This window comes from Numida meleagris, chromosome 4 (assembly GCF_002078875.1).
Source record: "Numida meleagris isolate 19003 breed g44 Domestic line chromosome 4, NumMel1.0, whole genome shotgun sequence".
Taxonomy (NCBI): Eukaryota; Metazoa; Chordata; class Aves; order Galliformes; family Numididae; genus Numida; species Numida meleagris.
The window spans coordinates 27,957,114-27,981,522 of record NC_034412.1 but is presented as its reverse complement, the minus strand read 5'-3'; the positions used below and the strand labels follow the sequence as shown (position 1 = coordinate 27,981,522).

General features: G+C 38.1%; 1 protein-coding gene across 2 annotated transcripts in view; it reads left to right on the top strand.

Annotated features, from left to right (window-relative positions):
- The window catches only part of MARCH1 (membrane associated ring-CH-type finger 1), a 236,126-nt gene that overhangs the window by 189,065 nt on the left and 22,652 nt on the right, over nucleotides 1–24,409 (top strand). The window contains exons 5-6 of one of the 2 annotated variants that reach the window (XM_021394679.1): nucleotides 10,135–10,214; nucleotides 22,361–22,541. In XM_021394679.1, coding sequence (XP_021250354.1) covers nucleotides 10,135–10,214; nucleotides 22,361–22,541 — 261 coding nt within the window. Of the gene's footprint in view, nucleotides 1–10,134; nucleotides 10,215–10,486; nucleotides 11,251–22,360; nucleotides 22,542–24,409 lie in introns of those variants that run through there. The other variant, XM_021394678.1, reaches the window with a different exon arrangement.

Below are 24,409 nucleotides of genomic sequence, written 5' to 3'. Positions count from 1 at the left end.
TTTTATGTTTCCATCTAAAGATGAAACATGTTGTTTCCAGTGCAATATTTTGCCTCCTCCACAATGTTGTCAGCAGGGTCCACATAAAAATGTTTTCTTCTCAGAGCCTTAAAAAGAAGTGATTTCTTACTTAAAGAAACTAAGTGTATGTTAGGTTCCGCTCTTTTACACTGAGAAGAAGAATTTTTAAAAAAGGAAAAAGGAGGAGGGATAAATGTGATTGTATCTAGTCTGTTGTAGGATGTGGCTGAATCTCTTCCTGGCTTGCTGCCTTTTTAAAAAAACAGTACGTATACTTTCAAACTTGATCTCAGTCCATTATATGTGTTATTTTCAGTAAGAGTTTTAAATGCGTGTCTATAGTTCTAAACTGATGTGGATTGGATATTATTTTTTTCTACTTTGATAAATTTCAGTGGTACAGGTTACACCATAGCAAATCATATATATATATTCACCCATATGAGACACGTCAGTGTAATTTATTTTGAAGTATTTTTTACAGAAATCAGTATAGATACTTATTAGAAGTGTTTGCAGCCTTTTAAATGGCATGTTAATGAGCAGGATTTTCATGCATGCAGTTAACTCAATCTGATTCTGGTGTGTGTGAAACTACCTACTAGTGAAGCTTTTCTAATGCTTGATTGGAAATCTAGTTTGCAGTTTGTTCGATTAAAAATGCCTTTTTTGTACACTAAGAGAATATGTATGTACATGCACCTGGAAACACTTGCCCTTTCAGGTTACTATTGTATGTCACAGAGTAGTAGTAACATACACTGCATCCCAGAAGAAAATTGAAGGCTTCCAGATGATATAAGCTAAGTTGCTATTTAATTGTATGTGCCTGGGTTGGTTGTATATGGAGCTCCTGGTCCAGAGCAGAGTCGACATTCCTTGTTAACACTGGATTTTGCACTACCCTATTTGTGAAATGGAATATAACAAAGATTCTGCAAATAGAGATTCATATTTAATAATGCTCTCAAGCTGTTTGTTCATTCCACTCATGTTTTAGGGATGCCTAAGGTTTGTAGAACGTGCTCACGCAATTTTACATACTACGTACATTAAGTCTAAATTGCATGGTATTACAGATTAAACTGAATTGATGAAAATCGGATATATCTTATTTGGACATAAGGAGAAGGAATAGCACTTCTGATAATAACCTAGACTTTTTCCATAGAATCAATAAATCAATAAACAGGTCTTCTTGCCTTCTGCCTGGCTAGCACTGGGATTGATGGATTGTGTTTGGAACTGATCTCCATTTCATATTACCTTGCAGTGATGAGGTGGAGCCCTAATTACTGATTGTGGCTTCCAAAGCTTACATATTGTAATAGAAACAGAAGTATTGGTTGTGTGTTACAAACCACCCTTGCTGTTTTGTTTTATTTTTTGACTTTCTCTCCCACCCGTCTCCCAGAGTTAGTCTTAAGAACTGTTCTGGATTTCACAATTAGAATTATTTTATCTTGGTGTGTTTAAACTCTTAAGTAAATGAATTAAAAAAAAAATTGTTCATTAGCTATTTGCCATTGGTTAGTTCTGTGCATTGTAGCTTTTTTCTAAATAGTTGATGTCTTCCTAAATAATTTAGGTAATTTAAGAGGAAATCTAATCTGAGAAGGATCTGGTGAATTCATTTTTCTGTTGTGATTAACTGGTGGAAAAACTGTGTTTGAATTACAGCCCATAGAAGTTATGCATGTGTGTATTTGTGAGGCTGCCTGGTTGTGTTAAAATGCTTTCTGGATGAAATGTTTCCAGCACGTTGTAATTATCTTTCTGCATGTTAAGTACAAATCAAGAGCTCCTTAGAGAAGAATTTCAAATTTCAAATTCTCTGTTGGGAGCTTTGGGCTTACTTTTCAGCGAACCTCAGACTGGGAGCAAATTTTTGTTTTAGCTCAAGTGCTTCTCAAAAGCAGGCGTCAATACACTTCTTGTTTACAAGTCTCTGACACAGCTATCTAATAAAACTCAGCTAATTTACATCAGTGAGATGATTGTTTTGGAATAGTCATTGTGATGACATTCATTAGTCTGATTTAGTATATGAAAATCTACAGAAAATGTAAAGAAGGTAAAAATTAATTCCACTATATGTGTGTCTCCACCCTGTGCAATTTCTGTACTGATTTCTTATGTCAGGTCTGGCTCCTCTCAGTAATATAAAGTTTTAGGTGAAGGATGTATTGTTGTCAGATTACTGTTTTGAGGTTCTCAGTTTGCGGGAGAGGATTATTCCAGGATAACTGTTGCATGATTGAACCCTAAATAGTAATTGCGTGGCCCCTTGCATTTTGATACAGGGGACTGTACAGCTAAAATTAGATCAGTTAATGCTGTTCTTCCTATTCTTTGCCAATCTCACACCACTCATAAATGCCGGTGCTCTTCAGATTGCTATGGATTCTTTTTTTCAGTCCTTTTGAAGTGTAACTCCTAGTTTACACTAACGAATTTCACTTTATACTTACTATGTTATTTTTAAAATTGATATAATGTTCTGTCTTAACACAGCTGAGAAAAAACTTAGAGCTTTTGAAAAAGAAAATAAGCCAAGAACAAACAAGTCCTTGCTCTTGTAAAGTGCAACATGTCAGCCTTTAAAAGCACTGTTACAATGAAAAATGTAATATATACAAAACTGGCATTAAAATTTGAGTGTAAATGTTATCTTAGTCATCTAAATGATTCTTGCTCATAAACAAAATCATTATTTTCAAACGTGGAGACTAGCTTAGCTCTTAACTCTCATTATGATTCTTTTACTGTAGAAAACAACAGTACAGAGCAAACAAGTTAGTGAAAAGTATTTTGTTCATAAAAACATAGGGCAGAAAAGGCAAAAACTAGAACTAGGTGCAATAGCATAAAAATTATTACTGATTTTTTTTCCTATTAGATGCAAATGTGTGATTTCTTTGACTACAAAATGCTTTGTGGCTGGCTTGTCCATGGAATTCATTCTCTATTTGCAGTAAGCTTAACAAAAGGAATGACTACAGAATTACTTACAGCTGCCTGACTTTTGAACTTTTAAATAAAATTGCATTGAATGTGTCTCAGTTTCAGGGACCAACCAGCAGAAGATAATGCATGTTCAATTTATTCTGGGATACAGCTGACTTGTTTTAAACTAATGCTCTGTTGAAAAGAAATACATGCAAAAATACAGTGTAATATTTCATACAGATTCTGTTTTCTTAAATCATAAATCTTGCTAACAGTTTAAACTGAGTTTTCCTAAATGTACCGCACCAGCTCATCCAGACGCAATTGGATATATATTTGAAATGTGTTAAGTACTGCAAATTTTATGTCAGTAGAAGTGTTCTTTGTGCATTATGCCTATATACTTTCTACTTCTGTAGATGAAGAGGTGACAGTGTTTTATGACCAATTTCAACCCTGTCCTGTGCAACACAATAACAGATAGGTGAAGTGGCTGTGATTTGTTTCCATTAAACATGGCATTCAAGATACGACATATGCTTGCTATCCAGTTTTCAACAGGAACTATGATCGGTAACATATCAACTGCATATGTCCTGGAATTTGTTATAACTCATGTTTTTACAACGGGTGGCACATGGAAGCACGTTTCAGGGCTTTGTCCTAAAAATAATCAAATTAAGCAAACTTTATATCTGCACTGATACAAAATTATTCTTCGGCTTCAAGTCTGAGGCTCTTTGTACTTCAAAAACTATGGTGTCTCCCGTTTTTTATAATGATGTGTTAAGGTTTCACTGTCTTTTGGCTCAGTCATATAAATATTCTTTATGCAGCTCTTTCGCTCTGGGACATTTAGATCTCTTTCTTCCGTAGGGCCAGAATAAATAAATGTTACATAGACACCAGGTTGTTCAAATATAATGATGATATCCTCACATGTGCACGCATGGGAGGATCGCAGGAATGTCATATGATTGAAAGCTGTTTAGTATACAGAAATATTTTGAGGCTTTATGTCCTGGAGGTGGAGGGATATGTAGAAATATATACTCTCTTTGGAAGAAAAAAATCTAAACAGTGAATACTGATATTGACGGCTTTGGAACTAAAATTCTATAAAATCCAGTAGCAAGGAGGTGCATGTTTTGTGCTTCACCTTTCCTTGGGCAACATTTGTACTGAGCTCCTTGCAGACAGTCGAGAGCTGCTGGCTTCAGGGCTCTGCACCTTTTACAAAAAGAGCAGCTCCCTCTGGGGTTTCAGTTGCATAATTCAGTGAATCAATGAATAGTGTAAGTTTTTCTAGGAACTATAATCACATTTTTGCTAACAAAGCGATAATTCCTAAAAAGATAGATCCTTAAAAAGAATGAAGAGAAATATGAATCAAAAAATATTGCAGAGCTGCGGTACAAAGACTTCTGCAAACTGTAATCCAACTGATAATTCAAAGCCTAAGTTAGCAGTGCTTCTGGGAAGTATGGAATTTTGAGTAGAATTCCCACCTATACAATAAAGGTCAGCATAGCTCAGTAAGACAAGAAAAAAAAAGTGGAAGCTTATTGAATCTACAAGCCAAATTCGTAATTGCCTTTAGTTAGTTTCATTTTTTTTTTAAACAGCAAGATAGACTTGGCACTTGTGATTTTGATTTTACTTTGGTGGCAAGTAAGCCTGCTTTAGTGGTTTAGATTTCAAACCATTCTATAACAGGATCATAGTGTGTTTCAAAGGAGCTGAACAGTTTAATTCAGCAGAATCATGACTATGTTTCATCTCCTTCCTTCTGTGTTTCTTTTTTATTTATTCCTTGCCTTCAGAGGCTGGTGGAATGAGGGGAAAGAAGACAGCAGAGAAAAGACTTGGGGAAGAAGTGTGCCAAAAAGAACACAAAACCAAACCTTGCTGTGGAAGTAAACATAACAAATGGGTTACCAGTTCCTTTAATGGTTGCTGGAAAGCTCTCGGTCAGACAATAATGATTTCTAGATCTGAAAGCAGGAGCTCCATCCTGAATTACCAAAGGGGGGAAAAAAGAAGAGCATAAGTTTCAATTCCAAATGGAAAAGGAATCTCAGAAGACAAATTGTAAGATACACCTGGCTGTAGGTTAGGATTTGAGCCTGAGTTATTTCAACCAAGTTTTTGATCATTTTAGACCTAAGAAATTACCTTATTATCTTACAAACTTTTAATAGTTCATAAACTTATAAAGGCTTATAAAGACTGTTGCGTTCTATAAAAAGCTACATTGTTTACCAAGTAGGATTTTCAGGTGTAAATATGCAGACTGGATCTCCTGCTGAGCTTTATTGCTGTGCAAACTGCTATAATCTTCTAAGGTATCTGTTCCTTGGGGTACCATTATTTTAATAGGATAAAGTTTCAGCTTTTTAACTGTATTAGCAGGTGGGATCTGGAGGATTCTGTGATGCATTGCTGCTATAAAGCACACTTAGAGCGAGCATAAAAGCATTAGTCATATTCCCTGCCTGCCCTACCTCCATCAGTTTTCTGTGACTTTCTACTCGAGCGGTGCTGTAGGCTGAGCAGCTTTTTGAAATGCCTCTGGCCTTCCTTATTCAGAACAGAGGCATTAGAAGGTTCGTTAACCTTTCAGGGGGTATCTGTGAGGCCATTGGATGTCAGCTGGATTGTTTCTTTAAAGCCTAACTCCATTCAGATATGAATGCTTTGTGCTTGTGAAACTGAGCTCTTCTGTTAATTGCAAATGGAGCCCTTTGCTCTTAAAAAAGAATACAACCCCTGTTCCTGGGCTAGGTTCAACATACAGTGCTAAGCAGTAGTTGGGCAGTGAGGACTCTCATTTTCTGTTATTAACTGGGAACTTCTATCAGATCCTGAACATCCATTACTAGGCGATGAGGGTTTTAAATTTGTCCTTTTTTTTGTCATTTGCGCATCATTCTGTCCCTCCCCTTTTCTGTCTTTGCTGCAGTTCTTTAACATGGAGACGTGTGCATGACATTAGATTCCCATTGTGTGAAATAAATGATTATCTTGGTTGCCCTAAAAATCCCACATTTTACCAATATTGTATTTGCAAAACATATGACCAACTTCTGTTGAACATATCAAAAATAATTATGAATAAGCTCCATGTCATGTTTGTTAATTGGATTGTGTATCCTTGATGCATCTCAACTGGCCAAGACAGCAGAAGGTGGTGACTGGGAATCTCTACTAACAACGTTTTTGAATTGCCAAACCCAATCAGCTGGAGCTGGTGTTATCCCTCTGACATCCTTCTTGTGTTGATGTCACAGAGAGATGAAATGCCTTGCTTTTACGTGGATTGTCAGACAACTTTATTTCAAATTATCACCCTGTCAACAGTTTATGGGCAGGTTCAGCCTTGTTCCGTGACTACTGGGGCGGGGGACCCACAGACCCACAACCCGGGAAAGGGAAAAGGGAAAAAGGGTAGGGAGATGGGCCTAAAAACAAAACAGCAGCACTGATCTGAGGAGAAACAAACTAATTTACTAACTAAGATATCGGAATGCAAAATAGCACAATATAATTACAATTTAAGCTAATAAATCCAATAAAATGAGAGAGAGTGTCCAAAAACGAAGAGGCCTTACTCTAATGCCAACAGTAAGACAGCTGGGGAGCGAGATGCTCCCGGGATGAGAGACGGGAAGAGAAGAGGGAAAGTCTCATGATCTGCAAACAGTTTTTATCTTTCCCTCTGAGCGGAAAACAGTAACAGCAGCAAAGTCCTCTGGGAAGTGCAGTTCTTCCTTCTGAGAACCAGGTACCCGGAACTATCCACGATCCACAGAACTGGAGCATTAACTCTTTAACTCCCAGTGCACTAGATGATGTTATGATGTGGAATACCAATAATCAAAAATCATAAAACCATGACACACCCTTAATTACGCTGCTGGTATAATTTGCTTATGATAAAATTAGTACAGAGCTAGTTTAGTTTTCCCATTCTGATGAGCTGCACAGTATTGCTATCTGAAATAGACATCAGCTCAAGGAATACTATTTTTAAAAGAATTCATTGTTCAACCTGCCAAGTGGAATTAGAGTCCATAGCATCAATCTGATCCCTCTATTCAACAAATACAGTATCTGAACATATTCCGTGTGCTAAATAGTCATATAGCAGTGTGATAGAAATTCTGACAATAAGATCTGCGTGCCTGAGACTGTTTCCATCATCTGTTATATATACGTTCCCGTAAGAGCTCATTATCAAGATGGGTATGATATCAGCAGAATATATGCAAATGATTGTGGTTTGACCAATATACCTGTAAAATAAACTTGATGCCACGCAAAGAATTTTGCATTTTGTTACCGAGGCTAGCACCAAATATGATTAAAAAACAGAAAGTGTATATTATGAGTGAGGGTGATGGACTTGTTCAGTGCTGCATTTTGTGGCAGCACAGTGTAGCAGGCAGCCCAAGATGTGCTGTGTCAGTGCAGGTCATGCTGTCAGAATGTGGGTGGGGTGAAAGTGCAAAGAGATTTGGGGTAAAGTTCTGGAATGGTCTTCCAGCTGAGCTGAAATTCACATGTTTTTCAAAACAATTTAAGTCCTTAAGCATGATTGCATTTGTGTGATAGCACAGGCAGACTTGACATTATCAGCTCCTTCCTCTTTAATTTAGTTTAGAGAGATAAATCTGGAATCTCACGTGAAATAAGACACGCCAGTGCCTGCAAGGCACAAAGGGTCTACTGTTATCATAAGTATACATCAGAAAATGAGTATCAGAAACACTAAAATGTTCAGTTTTGGAAATCACTCCATCAGCTCATTTTACCATTAGAAGCTACTGTAAAGTAGATAAAACCAACATTTGTATTTAAAAGTTGTAGAAGCCTGTTGAATGGTATGTGGTCTGAGATGAGAACCTGAGTTATCTCATGCATAACTTGGCACGGTGGAGTTTTCCTGCCTTGTTTTTGAGTATTCAATCAGCACATAACCTTTTTGCCTGCTCAGATGTCAGGTTTGCTCCAATAGGGATTAAACAAGCAAAAACAAATTATTTTTCAGGAATTTGTTGAAAATTGTTTTCAAAGAAAAGAAACCGTCCTCTGAGTTACGTGCAACTGAACAAAACGTCATTATGGCAGTGCAGGGGAACTAGAAAGTAAATGTGACTGAGCAGGGCTGAAACTGTCCAGACCTCCCTGCAGCTGAGAGTGAAATGTAAGATTTAAGCAATCAAGCTGCTAATGTAATTTTTATCATAAAATAATTAGATTTCCACCTATCTCCAGCCCCAAATAATAAGTGTAAAAGCTTTTCAAACAATTTGTTTTAATTTTTGGCTTGAATCCAATCCTCTTAAGAATTGCTGGGCTGATTTCCTGACTTAAAAGCTGCTGGAAGTTTCTTGAACTTATGCAGTACTACTGTACAGTTACTGTGCTGTTTTGATGTTTTCCATATCCATTCAAAGGGTGGATCTTGCCTTTATGGCATGGGCATCACCTGATCACTACTGAAGATCAAGCCTGAACTGTATGTAACACAGACCCAGGGAGAAACGCTGATGAAGCCCTGCAGCTGCAAAGTTTAGGGGAAAAAAAAAATCCAAAAAAGGGGAAGTAGGGATGAAATCAGTACTCCGCCCTCGATTGGGGCTGGATTTCTTCAGCAGTGGTTCATATGCTGTTTATCCGGAGGGACATTTTTTCAAACCGTATCAGCATTTAGCCCAGTGAGGTAGCTCTGGTGCTCATGTCATCTTTCCTGTTTAAGTAGCTGTGCAAACAGCTTAAGGTATCCCTAATCACTTAAAACTGATCACAGAGGCTGAGGTGGAAAAAGATTACATACCCAACCATGCATAAACCAATTGTTCATAGTATCTGTAATCATATTCCTTCAAGGAACGTGTAATGAAATGTTGCTTTTGTAGAAAAGAAGGTTTGACTTATTAACTTTTTTTTCCTCACTGATACTCATTCTGCAGACATTCTAGCATTCCTCCATTGCCTGGTAGACCAAGGCATTGAAATACCTTTTGAACATTGTGCCCAAATGCTTTATCAGTTTGATTTCTCATGTTAGCTTCATTTTCACACTTCCAAGTTTCATTTTGTGGACTTAGTAGTAAAGAACTGGTAACATTTTTGGTGTTGTGATAGCGCATCACAAGATAAAAAGAGGTGCCTGAATTCCTAAAGCTAGATTATTTGGATGCAAAAGCATTGCTGTCAAGTCTCTGCTGGTATCCTGATAAGAGCAATATTTTGTCTCCGTTTGGTAGCGGCTCTCACAGTGGCACAGAGTTCCATACAGAAAGGTAATGTCCTTATGAACAAAAGGAATGATATAGCCTTACGAATGCAATGCATTTCCTCACAATACTGTATCAGGTGAGTGAAGAATCGCAAAGCTTTGGATTAGAATTTGGATTCCATACAGCTGAAAAAATGTGAGACAGATTGAAAGAGTTTTCTGCTAACGCCCTCAAAATAAGTTTTCAGCAGAAGTTCTGAGCAATGGAGTTTGCAATTTGTAGCAACTATCTTATGAGCAAAGTGTGATACACTAAACATCTTCTATCTCTCTCCTGCTGTTTGCAAATGTGATCAGCTCTGTAGGGTTGTGTCCCTCACACTGATCTTTCCAGACTCATCAGTTTGATATTTTTCAGCTCTTCTTGAAGATGCAATTGCATTGAAAACCTTTTAAAACATACTTTAATTTTCTTGATGTTTCGTCAGTCCGCTCAGCATAGGTTTACTTTGTGTTCATCATCACTCAGCATAATGTAAACACCCTTTATTTTGTTTTGAAAGGAATCGTCATGATCGTTTGACTGCATGAAATAAAAACAACATCCTTTCCCATCAGACATTTACGGTAGATAGAAACTAAACTGAAATCTCATATGTTGAAAGCTGCTTCCTCAAACAGTGACAAGAACTAGTCATGAGCAAATGACAGCTGAAACACTTCAGTCATATTTAGTTCCACAAATAGGTTTTGCTTTTGGTCAGGCTTCCTGTATTTTTGAACTTGCATTTGTTCACCAGTACGCTATGAACAGCAGCAGCAGCAGTTACTTTAATTTTGTAATCATGTGGCAAAGCAGTAAAATATCTGCAATGTATTTCATGGACAAAGATTCCAAACTGTCTAACTTATTTCAACAGGCAAGCAGCCCTACAACAGGAACAGCTCCCAGGAGTCAGTCACGATTGTCTGTCTGCCCTTCCACTCAGGACATTTGTAGGTATGTGCTGAGAAAAAATATATCTAATTGGGCTGAAACTCGTTTGTTACTGTCTTTACTGAATAGTGTGTAGAATATGTAGCTCTTGCTTCTGCATAACACTATTCATAATTTCATAGACTTTAGTTTTTTTTCTTTTGATCTGGTTTGTTTCTATTTTGGCTTTTCAGTCTCATGTTTTCTTACCACAATTCATGTTCTCATTTTCATCCTTTTTTTTGTGTGATTTCTCTCTCCCTCCTTCCACCCACCCATACCATTTCCATCCCTTTCCTTTGCTTACCGCTTTGTCTAGATCTACTACTTTGCATTTGTCAGAAGATGAGCTTGAACATGCAACCCCTGTCATGGTGCTGACTCCTTCTAATAGGGAGTCTGGTAAGAAACAAGTGAAACGAAGGTTTAGGCGGAAAAGAGAGACTGGAGACAATGGTGAGCATTCAGAAAAGCAAGGAAAGGGAAAAGACTGCAGATTACATCCCGGGACTGCAAAATCGAGCTGGAATGCATCTGATTCATCATCGTCTTCAGATGAGAGTCAGTGGGCTCAGGCTAGGAGGAGAGCAAGAGAAAAAGCCAGAATGTCCAGGAGAGGGAGAAGGAGTAAGGGATCGTGCAGTAACCAGGACGGGTCTTCAAATAATAATGCTGTTGAACTTGTCACTCTGGGGACAATGGGGAAAAAGACGCAAGACATATCTGACCCTGAGAATCCTACTTTAAATCATCGCAGAAGAAGGATTCCAAGGTTTAAGGAATCACAGTCTTCAGCATCATCACAGGAAGTAAAGATTTCCTCACAAAAATGTGGAAAAAGCAAAGGGAAAAGCTATAGCAGAGATCGGCAGCCTGCATCTTCTTGCCTCGGACACAATAAAGACATGAAGGACTGCTTTGCGGAGGCAGGCTCTGGCAGTGACGCTCTGGCCGCCCCAGACAATGGAGCACCTTTTGGGGCAGGGCCCACAGTGACTGACACTGCTCAGAAGCCTCCAGTGTTGTATGATGACTGGTCTGATGATTTAGAAGTATGCAGGTTAGTCCTTGATAAGAAAGATTTTATATTCTTACAAGGAATTTCTTACCACTGTGGACTAAGTGCCCCTCTGTTGGTTGCTTTCTGTCATTGTTTCTCTGTCATAAACTGCTAGACAGGCTCTGAGAAATATCACAAAACCTCTGCTACAGAGAAGTTAGCAGGTATCAGTCTGAAGGTATACTTCCCTTATTTAAAACCAGTAATTCTGCAAGAGGACCAAATGTTTTCATTTGCTAGGTTTTTCCTCAGGAAGATGGATGCATTGTGTGCTCTGACAGAGTGTTACTGTTTTACATCTCCAGCCAGAGAATGAGGAAGAGTGCCAGGTGGCTCAGTGCAATGGGATATAGAGTTTTTCACTCTGAGATGATCGGTTTGAATCCAACTTTGGTCCCTCTGTGTCATTTTTCATTGACTTAAGCAGAATAAATTTCTGGTCTTGACTCAGTGCCATTACCACAGCAATCTGATGGATGGTGCCTGCAAAACAATCTTTCCAGTCAGGCCTAAGTTAAGTTGTGCAATACTTTGCACTGCTGAACACCTCTGCACTGTGAACGTGTAGAGGCTGTTTAGTAGCCATCACAAAGACTGGAATGACACAAAGGATGTTTGGGCAGAGTAAGTGCTAGAATAAGTGTTGAGAAAGGAAAAGCAACACCAACAGTTCTCTTTAGAGAAGAATTAATATCTGACAGTTTCATATCCTTATGGTGAAACATGCAATCAAAAGGTGTGTGTTTTCCCTGGAAACGAAGGCAAGCTGCCCACTTCTGAGCTAATATTTGAATTTGGATTACGAAACTGTGGATGTGAGTTACTCAGTCTGGTGGTAAATGAAAATGTGCTGTCCCATAAGTGTGACAGAATTGAAACAAGATTGTGTTCTCTTTTAAAACTTGCATGCCAACGTTCACTCTCTTCTACAGAGTGTAGATGAGGACTGGCCTTAGTTTCTTGATGAGGTAACCAGAAACATCTTATTTTCTTTGCTGTGAAGAAATTTGCATGAAAATGTAAGCAGTCAGAATGAGGATGTTCAGTATACCATAACGTGCAGTTTCACAGCATACTTCAACCTAGTAACACATTGCAAAGATCCTAGTGTTGAAAAGAAAACAAGATAACAGGCAGGCATTGTGCTTTTTTACAGCAAGCGAAAGAAGCCCTTACTCATACAGCTAGTTCTATACTCCTTGTTACGCTTACCAAGTAAGAATGGGCTTTTCAGTTGTGTGACTGTGGAGGGTGACGAAGCTGGTGAGGGGTCTGGAGCACAGGCCTTATGAGGAGCGGCTGAGGAAGCTGGGATTGTTCAGCCTGGAGAAGAGGAGGCTCAAGGGAGACCTTATCGCTCTCTATAAGTACCTGAAGGGAGGTTGTAGTGATCTGGGGGTCGGCCTCTTCTCTCTTGTAACTAGTGACAGGACGAGGGGGAATGGCCTCAAGTTGCGCCAGGGGAGATTTAGGCTGGACATTAGGAAACACTACTTTTCTGAAAGAGTGGTCAGGCGCTGGAATGGGAGGTGGTTGAGTCACCGACCCTGGAGGTGTTCAAGAAACGTTTAGACGTTGTGTTGAGAGACAAGGTTTAGTAGGGTTATTGGTGGTAGGTGGATGGTTGGACTGGATGATCTTGTAGGTCTTTTCCAACCTTGCTAATTCTATGATTCTGTGATTCTATGACTGTTGTCTCCTGTGGTAACTGAAGGGTCTTCCAAGTGAAGTCCAGCTGTGTCTGTACATGAGCTTGCACAATTATACCGCACCATGGGCTTGGGATCTCTTCACCTTACCACCACTGCTGTGTCTTTGAATTTCTGTAACCATGTTAATAGATTTTTGAAGTACTTGAAATATGTCTGCCTGGAATGGTGCAGAAATGTGCACAGATAACTACTTCAACAATGGCAGAGTTGTCTTAAATTTCTGAACCACCAAGCCAGCAAGTATTGAAAGTGTGATTCTGTCATCCAGTGTCATAGGTACAGTACATATATAGTAGGACTGCTTAGTCATTAGTAACTGAATAGAAATACTCAGCAAATGAAATAATTTTTTTAGTATGGATCTTTCTACAGGCTTGACTACAACACTAAAGATAAAGTCACAACTTTCTAACTTTGTCATGTGTAGATTAATTCTGACACTTAAGTCCCCAAACTTAGACTTTGCTTTCAGATGGAAAGTGAACTACAGTCTGTGTATCTCTCTTCTTGACTCACTCAGTTTCATCATAATTATTCAGACACTTTTTGCAATACTTGGAGCTTGATCAGGGATGGAATTTTGGGGTGTGCATGCAAGCTTTTCAGCTAGGCACTTCTTTAGTAGAGGAAGATTGAACACTTTTGATGGGGTTGTGTTCCTATGCTCGCTGTCAGTCAAGGTGCTCTTGGCACAACTAGAGTTAAACCCAACACAGTGGATAACTTGGCCTGTTTGCTGTCATTGCTAGGTGTATTGTAGTGATGAAAATATGCTGAGGAAGAACATTACAGAATCAGTAGTGTTAATTTTTTATAGCTGCTGAATTATCTTAGTAGGGAGAAAAAGGAAGACGTGTTTTTACTGCTATAGTTTCTGTTTTTCAGGACAGGTCCATGCACTTGGTTAACTCATCTGTGGCATCTTTTTTTCTTCAGATTCACAATCTCGCTGCTTCTGAAACAAAAAATCGTTTCAGTAGAAATGTACATGTGTACAGTAATCATTTTTTCTGCATGAGAAATATCAAAGGCTTTTTTGTTACAATTGTTCCAAGACTGGAATTAACATAGCTGGTTGTGATGTGGAAATTTTATTTTCTTGAAGTCTTTATGAAGTGTTTTCATCAAAGATATTCCTGTCTTCCAATTGATGTGACAGAACTGGCTGATAGGGATGTCCCTCACCTAGGTGGGGTGAGTGTGTGAAAGTACAGAGGAGTCTTAAACCTATCCTACTGCCAGTTGTTTTTTCTTCAAATGTTTTGCTTTACTTCCTCATACATTACTGGCAGTGGAACATATCTATGCAGGAAAGAGTACAAGCAGTTTCCTCTATTTGCATTTAGCTGCATGAGTGGGAATGTCACAGGAAGATAGAATTGTAGTGCTATGGCGCAATATATACTTTAGCTGGTCTGACTCAAGCCTCTTGATCACTTCAAGCTAGCCATTTCCCCTTCTGTATTGCTCTTTCTCTGTTTCCAAAGTGATGAAACAATGACATGACATTAATGGTGATCTTCACAACCTCTTCCCTGAACCTATTTCTTTCTTCTTGAGTCCACTAGAAGGAAGGTTTCTGCCTCTGTGATTACAGACAACTACAAAGTTCTGTCGATTCTGAGTTGTTACAGCACTTGCTATCTGTCTATCTATCTATTTATTTATGAGATTCACAGAGTAGGTTTTCAATTATTTCCCCTTTTCCTAACCTGCCCTATTTCTGAGATTCTCCTTGGGTATGCAGTTTGCCATGTGGCTTAAGGAGCAGCCTCAGAAGTATCTTCCTCTGGTTTGCAGGAGGTGGGTTATGTCCCTGAAGGAGGAAGCTGTGTGTGGGACTCTATGAAGTGAATGGGTTGTGGGGATTTGGTCCCGTGGCTTTTCAGATAGGAATTACTAAGCTAAGAAAAAGTATTAGTTGATATTACACTAACAGTTAGTGTATTGTAAGCGCTTTGTGTATCGACTCTGAGTTAATTTTATGGTATATTTCTTATTTATGTTGGAAGAATTGAAAGTTACTTTGTTTGACTTATGTTTTCAGTGTAAAATCTTCTTGTAGCACTGATGCAGTCATGTCAGCAGTAACACTGAACTATAATTAACTGAAAGAAACTACTCAGATTTACATAAGATGGAACTCCTCACTATGAAAAAAAAATGCATACTGGAAGTAGAATGCTGATTACTTTGAACTCCATAATGACTCTATACGTTGTCAGGTAGAGGAGATAGATATACAGACTCAAATACTACCATTGAAATTGAACACTCATTTGAAATATTTTTACTGAAACAGTGAAGTTGGATCTAGTGAATAATTTAAACTGTAGTGCAGAATATATAGACTTGAAATACCATCCAGAGTCCTCCAGAATCACCAGGAACTGGAGGATGCTGAACTGCCAGCTCATAGTTCTTGGCTGAAGGGGCTGTTTAAACCTGTCTTCCTTGCGTTCTTAAGTTGCTACATTCCTTCATTGTCGGCCAAATCTCTGGATCTTTTCCCACCTGTTGGCTCCTCATAAGAATTACTATTGCTGTTTCCTTTCCTGTTTAGAGCTTTCTTGTTACAAGTGACTTTTTGATAGGAATCTCCTCATCTAGATAATGGTGGTTCATCAACCTTTGAAGCTGTAGGAAATCCTGGTTAATTTTCTTCTCTGCCTGATGGTCCAGAGCCCCATCTGTCACCTGTTTAGCCATCTGGTTATGCAGTATCTTTTGGAAGCTCTCCATGGTTCAGAACAATGCAAGAATATCTGAAAGAAGGCAAGCATGTCTTTGTTGTGGTTAGGGTCACACATGGAGGAAGAACTGAGTCTTGTTTCTGCTTCTTTCTCTCAAAACCTGTTATTTTCTTTATCTAATGTCTAATTAATGAAATAACACAATTTCCTGCCAGAAAGTTTCGATGAGGTTTGAAGGGTCTTATTAAGTACTTAAAGATTGCAACAGGTTCGTAGGCAGTTTTGTTATTTAACTTTAAATAGGTGGGTAGAAAGAAAGCTAAATCCTTTCATAAGATGCAGTCCTTAGTTGCTTTGGCTTGTGCTCAGTGCAGTAAATCTTGTCTGACACGTATGTTGAATTGTATTGACAGTGCATCTGAGGCAGAAATTACTTGTAACTTTAGGTGGCTAGATATCCTATTTATCACCTATAATGGAAGATTAATGGAAGGACAAGAAATGCTGACGAAAGAAATGATTTAGTGTACTTTTGCTAATGCGATTTGCTCTTGGGTCTCTTGCAAATTTTGATCACGTTTACAGAAATCAAGAGAAAGCTTTGCCTAAACTGTTACGAAATTACACTGGTGGGGTGTAACATTTTGAAAATGTGTTTTTCTCTAGTCAGATAAAGGCAGCTGACTGTATAGCATAATGGAAGGGCAGGAGTGACAGGGAAGAGGTATACAAATTGATTACATTTGTTATGCAGAATTAATATGCTTCATTCAGACTGTGTTTAAATGGAGAGGAAGACTGGTTTACATTTTGATCGCTTTAAGATTTAACACTGGAAAAAAATGGAAATCAGGAAGAAAAAAAAACAGCCTGCAAAATAAAAGCAAGAGAGACATGGCATGCTGTAGTCTATTGATAGGTGAACATACTTAGTGATTTTTTTTAGTGATAAATTATGCAGGAGCAGAGTTTGATATTTTTCCAGTTTCTTCATAATGAATGATTTACTTTTTTTCTGTGAGTTGCTCATAAAGTGTTTCCTTTACAGTATTAGGTTCAAACTGTCTAAAAGCACTCTAAGCACTACGTAAGCTGGAGGAAAGGGAGAACATTCTTTTCTTGGACAGGAGAACAGATAGGGTTTTTTAAATTTATCGGACAGTAATGAGCAATTCTGGAGAACCTTTTGCAAACCTGTGGAGTTCGTTCCTTTTGGTCCAAGTAAGATAGTCTGGGAGCACATGGTAATTCACGCTGGCAGCTAATCATCTGCACAGCTCTGATTAAAGCCAAGGATCTTTAATCACTTGGCCCAGCATTTTACAGTTATGTTGCTTCCCCCTGACTAAGCTGTCTTCAGTAACAGATATAGCTATGAGATGTACTCACCAAACCAGGTAACAGTCTGTCACTGCATAATCATTATGAGTCCAGATATGCTTTCCTGTGATGGGAAACATTTTGACTGATTTTTTCAGTCTTTTCTCACCAAAAATAATATTTTTTGGAATAGACACGTTTTTGAGAAAGTTTAGTAAAGCTCTCTGCGCTTCCTTGCTGTAGCAAAAACTCTTTGTCTATATGCGGTGGCCTTAAATCATTGAAAATTTTATTAGCTGCTTGGATGAGTTCTTAATTCTCTAATACAGAATCCACTGAAGGAGTCCTGGTGATGCAAAATTGCTGCAAACTCTTTTTTCCAGCTCCCAATTATGACATTCTTATGTAGCTTGAAGATCTAATAGGGACGTGCTGATTGTTTCTTATCCTTAATCGGCCCTCTTTGACAATAGTCTGCAGAAAGCAGCTGTGTAGATAATGTCATAAAGGAGTGCTTGCCAAATAATTTTCATACTGCACAGAAGATTCCTGCAGAATATATGCATTTTCTGCTTGGCTGCAGCAGCACTAATATTGGCCTATTTTCTTAATTACCAAAGAGTAAAGTGGATTAGTGAAAAACAGGTTAGGATAACCGCTGTTTTTCCAATGAGAGTAGAGATTAGCAGCTGTTCTCTTTAGTAAAATTGTCACCTTGCATGTGATGAAAAAGCTCCAAACCTGTTTAAATCTATTTGTGTCTCTTGTAATAGGCATCTCAAGTAATGAGCAACCATGTAAGGTTACCTAGTATTTCTAGACCCTAATTTTGGTTACTATGATTTTGCCAAACTAAACCACTGTCAGGAAAAACTGAAAATTTTCCATGTGAGCTCTTTGCTTAATACTTATTTTAGCTGACCTTTGAAACTCAGATTATATAAGAAGTGCTTGTCTGAATGAAAAAAAAAACACAACTTACTTTGATGAGATGTGAAGGACAATCATCCGAGGTATTGCCACAGGTATTTCTTGCTTTTTTTCTGAAAATGAACCTAAATCCAGTTTGCATATGAATGTTTGCAAACGGTTGCTATCTCATTTCATACTCGCCTTCCTGCCTCCTAACTTTTGCAAGGAACAGGACCAGGGGAAAAAGGGGAAAATAGTTCATTGACATGGATTTAAAGATAGTACCAAATTCTCAAGATGCCTAACTTCTGAGTTCTTAATTTGGCAGCACCTCATTATTTGAATAAAATAACTTTATATATATGCACTGTCAAAATGCCCTTCAGTGAAGGAGATGATAGACCTTAAATTACTAGCAACTCCTTTTGCATAATCATTATGGTACAAATTTTAATATGTCACACACTATCAAGCTCTGTATTGTCAGTGAAGTTTTCAGCATCGTTTGGATTATTATTTGATTGGATTAATTTGAACAAAAAGAAATGCTGAGAAATGATTTTAAATTGTTTCTTCTCAGAAAACTTTAACTTCATTTTTACTTACATCTCCCTCTAAAAAATTACTAACTTTCTATGTTCTATGTTTCTTTTAGGAATTGGGTTTTGTGTGGGGAAGATACAAAAAATCTGCAATCGTTTTTATATGAATTATATTAATTTATATTTATATATTATAAATATATATAATTATATAATACACTAATTTATATGAAGTATTCACAAGAACAAATTTTATTTTCATTAGACCAATTCTTTGTTAAATCTTCTGGCTTTCTCTCTGCTAACTTACGGCATTATAAATAAACCTGTTATTTTAAAGAATTTTTATCAGGTATGCACAATGTTGGCATAAATTTCTCCATTTCGTACATCTGTGCTGAAGTTGTACAAGCAAATCAGTGCTAGAGAAATACTGTCACATAAAACAAAAACCTGAGTGTAAGAAAGACTGCACAATTAGAGTATTATCTACTAAAATTTCATAGCTTCTTAAATGAAAAATAAATATAAACACACACAACGTACATACATCTGACTCAGGTGGTTGTCTAATAGCTCGCATATGCTCTGTTGTCTGGTGTACCCATGATTTTTGGAGCCTGGCCTCAGCGCAGCCATAGTACACATATTTTTCCCTAGACAATGCAGGGAGGAATCTTAGAAGCACTGAGCTGCCAAACCTACAAAAAAACCTGCAGGCTCAGTGAATGACTGTAAAGGGATTCTAACAAAAGGGTTTCAGTCAGACAGCTGTCTTCCTTCCCTTCCTTCCATTGCCAGAGAGTCAAAAGCATTGCTGTATAATGAAGGCCATTTTTCTAGCTAAGGAGTAGAAAGTTGAGAAAAGCTGAATACACAAATCCTGTAGGTCTGTCTGAGCTATTAACCACAGTCAGTGCTGTGCTACAACTTGTAAATAAATCTCCTTCAACTCACTTCTCCAGATTGTAAGCCAACATTACTTCCAGGATGAGTACAGGTTTTTAAAGTCTCATGGGTGGAAATTTTGAACAGTTGTGATGATGTAGAAATAGGTGACTAAAACAGAAGTTCTCTGCTTCCCACTTGTTTTAGCTATGCTTCAGATGAGTCTGTGCTTTGTATCCCCACCTCAGTTTGCACAGCATCTTTTTCAAAACCACCGTTTACAATTTATTTTCTGTGATTTGTGATAATTATGATACTAGTAAGTATTGTAGTACTAGTATATATGTACTAGTATATATATACTAGTATATAACACTAGTAAGTACTATAAGATACTATAGTAAGTAACTATAGCGAAGAGGAAAACCACAGGAAGTTCTGTTTCAGCACTCATTCTAAGCGAGATATTAAAAGTCTTTAAAACAATTAAGCAGCTAGCCAGGGATCTGTTTCAATCGCTGTCAGCACCCAGCTATCTTTGAAGACCGTGCTTCTGAGTTTAGGTAGCACAAGTTTCTTCTAAGCTAATTTCTTCTGGACAAACAAATAATTAAGACCTAAATTGCACCAAAGAGCATTCAAGCTAATGAAGACCATGCCTTTGGTTGTGTTCTCTGGACTTCAATTCTAATTGAAGTTTATTTTTCTTCTCATTACATATTTCTTGGTTAGAAAACTGGAAGAGATCATTAGATTATTTAGCTGGAAGTTCTGTATATTGTATGTACTTAATGTCACTCATTTATATATTTAGCTTGTAACTTCTGTACAGCAAAAGCATAAATAGAATGTATAATTCATATGCAGATTTTTTTATATAACTATTACTACTGAAGAATACTTTTATTCATTTCAAATTTGCAATGTCACTTTATCTGAAGATCCCAGTGGAGTTTTAGGATTGTATTTTAGCTCTGACAATAATTTAAAACAATTCTGGCAATAGTAGAAAAAAACACTCTTGGGTACCTAGTTTAGTTGTATAATTTCTAAATGGTTTAAATGCTGAGCCTGTAAAATAAATTATGTATAGCTTGAGTTTAAATGAACAAAGAATACTAGCTTTCCTTTGGGAAATAGCTTTAATTTAAAAAGAAAACTATGGTTTTTGTGTAACTCAGCTGGGAATGGGAATTTGTTAGAGAAGTAACTATTCCCTGTTTTGACAAACTTAGTTCTACTTCAGCTGCAGGTTCAATAAGAAGACAGCATACAGCACGTACTTCTGTATAAGAACTAAGCCACTGGTGCATTTAGCTTGGCTGAGTTAGTAAAGGCAAGATTGCAAATGGAGTTTTTGTAAAATGTCTGTCTCAAAACTAGAATATGTCCAAGACAGAAGTGGCAGGTCTTTTCCTCTCCTGCTCCCATGGGCAGAAGATGCTTACGGGCACCACTGCGGACACTGAAAATCTTGCTTTTGTGTAGTATGTTTCCAGAGCTTCATTTTTTCCTGGCTTTTTGCTCTCTTGCTACATATCTAGCAAAGCAGCTTTGTTCTCCTTTCTCGTGACTGTAAATTCGTTTTCTCCTGGCTTTAGGTTGTGCCATGAAAGAATAGCGAAGCTGCTGTTCTTGATCCACAAATCTTTCCTTAGACCTTCAGCTCTGCTGCTCATGCTTGTAGATGTGGCAGCCTGTGTATGCCGTGTACAGTCCTCCATGGGATCTTTGCTGGGGTGCCTGCTGTGGGCCCGCTGCTCCTGTGGGGTGAGGCAATCACCCTGCTTCCTGTGCACGGCTCTAGGAAGGCTGACTCTCTCTGCAGGGCCCTCCTCAGCCCTTTTTCAAGCCCAGGAGCAATGTGGCCGCCATTCCACAGGCATTCCTCAGACCAGACTTGTGCATACATGTATCTGAGAGTGCCTTTGGTAAGGGCTACGCTGAAAGATTCATTTGCGTGAGGCTGGGATCTGTGCTGTTGCTGTTACTTCCCTATTTTGAAGTAAGAATTTACAAACTTTTTTTTTCCCCCTTTCCGTGCCAGTGTGACTCTTCGGACATTCATTAAGCCACGAGTGTTTCATTGCATTTTATCTGAGATGCTGATGGGAGGGAGCTGGGAGTTACTCTTCCCTGAGGTAGACCCTCCTTTCCTTCAGGTGTTTGGTTAGGCCTCATGCTTGCTGCATGCCCTCACAGAGATGCTTACAAATAAAGCCGACACTGGTTTCAGTGAGTGACCGTTCTGCTGTGATCAGGAGTCTGTCTGGAGCAGAGGAAGATCACCCAGACGTTTGGACATATGTCACAGGAAACAAACATCAGATTATAACGTTATGACACTTATTGTATGCAAAGCCGCAATGCGAAAAGCTTTGTATCCCATTACAAGGTCATGACGCTTCTGAGGCCAGCGTCTGTCTTAGGGTCTGTTTACAGCCATAGTTCTTCCTTTCCCAGATAATGCAGATATCTACTTCAAAGGGATAGTGAAGACTGAAAAAGGACCACGACTTTGTAACACCTGCCTCCTAGAAAGTGTGTGGATCTGTGTACATGTATTATATACGCGTTGCTCCAGAGAGTGCTCAGAACTGTTCCCTAATTCTTCTGTGTAACTACCAATATGTATCCTGGGAATTTACTGTACTTTTCATAGTGGATATTTTCAGTTTGGCATTAGATTATGCTGACATCGAGTATTTTCTTTCATTACTTACAGACCAAGAACTAGTCAACTCTAACTGTAAGAAAGAGCACAGATATTTGTCTTAAAGGTTTTGCCATGCAAAAACTGGAAGACAGTGTTATTCCTATTGATTCACCTTCAGCTTACATAGCAAATTCAAAGGGAATTAGTTAAATGAAGAGAAATAACTAAGTGACAGAAGGGAACAAGGAGTATGTTCACGGGCCTTAATCTGAAAGGTCGTATACCTTGTGTCTTATAAATGTCAAGTCTGAAAATGAGAATAAGCCAGTGCCTTTGCAATGCTGATGGGAAAGTTTCCTCACTAGCTCTTGCTGTCTTCCTTGTCAGGATCTGTCACTGTGAGGGAGATGATGAAAGTCCCCTCATCACACCGTGTCGCTGCACAGGGACCTTGCGCTTTGTTCACCAGGCTTGCCTGCACCAGTGGATTAAGAGCTCAGACACACGCTGCTGTGAACTCTGCAAGTACGACTTTATAATGGAGACCAAGCTCAAACCTCTTCGGAAGGTATGGTGCTTTTGAAATTAATTACACCGAAGTGTCAGCTGGCTGAAATGGCTGCACAAAGTACAGACACATTTAAAGAAATGTCCAAAATGTCTTTGTATTCGCTGTTATTAAATCAGTCTCAGAGATTTTTTGTTGTTGTTGGTATATAAGTTAATTATTTTACAGAACCAGTGTGAATAAAGACTCTTTCCACATGGGTAAAATATAAATGTGCAAATAACAGTTTTTTTGCATTGAGAATGTTTATCTTCTGCTTTTTGTTATCGTCTGATCTGCCTATTTTTAAGCGAGAAAGAAATCTTTCTTACCACATTTCACTCCTGAATTACACAGGCCTCTTCACCCAGTAGTTCTTATGTTGAGCGCGTAACTTCTGCTTGAGAATTATGCTTATACTAATGTGGAGATGGCAGTTATGAAATAACACACAGTCAATTTAGCTGCATCTGTTCTGTTACACTTGTGGGCAAATTAATCACTCGTACATTAAGTTTAGTTAATGGTGCCTAAACTACAGGGTGATCTTGCATCTTGAAAGTCAAATCTATGTTATCTGTACTCATCTATTTCCCAGGGTAAATCAACTTAATAGCACAAGGGTGTCAGTACAGGGAAAGTGAAGTGTTTGTTAAGCACACACAGCTTTTTTTCTCTTTGGAGTGAATTTCTCCTGTAGGTTTCCTCTAAAAAATACTCTCATCCATTTCAGATTTTGCCACATCTTTGAAGTCTGAGTCAATCTAGAACATGGCAACTTTTGACTTAAATTTCACCATGAGATACCTTGAAAAACATATAGATGCTATTTGCTTATAGCTAGTATATGCATATGTGATGGTGTTTTGAAAGCAAAAGGCATTTTGTCATGTCAGCCTTGCATTGGTAGTACTGGAGAGAATGTAAAGCAAATAGAATTCTTGCTCATTTCTCATCCAGATAAATTGTCCATTAAGTCCCTGATGATAACTGTTGGAGAGAGTGCCGGAGCTGATTTGACAAGCAAAGCCTGTGATAGGAAGGAATGCAGATCTGGAGTGCCTGGCAGATCTTGCCAGCTAGACTGGCAGTTGAAACAGATGTAAATCAAAAGATGATGAGTAAAAACTTAATTACATTGACTCAATTTTTAGTAATAACAGATACATTTTAGATAATGTAATGGGGAGAAGATAATGGTATAAAATCTCTTGCCTGTAGCATATCTTTTGTTGCACTTAGCAGTGTTGTAAGCATTACATTAGATAATTAGTGTCTTAAAAATTGGGAAGTAAAATGTATAGCATCCTATGTGAAAAAGAGGGAGAAATGTGCATAACTGTTGATATCACAAGTGCTGTTGATATCAGAAGTAGTCACTTCTAACTGTGTGTTATCATTGCCACCCACCCAGATTTTTTTTTTTTTAAATGTAACTAAATTAATGCAATACTGGCTGATTTAAAATGTCAGTGCCATTCCTACAGGTCTGTAATTTCTTAATTGAATGATTAGCACATCATTAATCTCTTCAGCCACATCTCGTATCATTGTTTCTCAGGTATGGTTTTGCTTTCCAGTGTAGCAAAAATGAACCTCTTCTTTCAGGGAGAATATTTTTGTTTTGGGTCAAGACAGTACTGTAGTTAATCTCACTTGACAGTAAAAGGATGGCAAAATATCTCCTTCAAACTCATTGCTAAAAAATATTTTTCAGTATGGTATGGAACCAGCATCTAATTGCAGTCTGCCTTATAACTAGAACTTGGAAACTTTTTCAGCCTCTATAAGTTAAAATTGATTATGTTATTTACATGTATCGCTTTCCAAGTGTGACAGTTTTCATGTGTTAAACTAAATGTATGATCCTTAGTAAGTGTATGCATTAT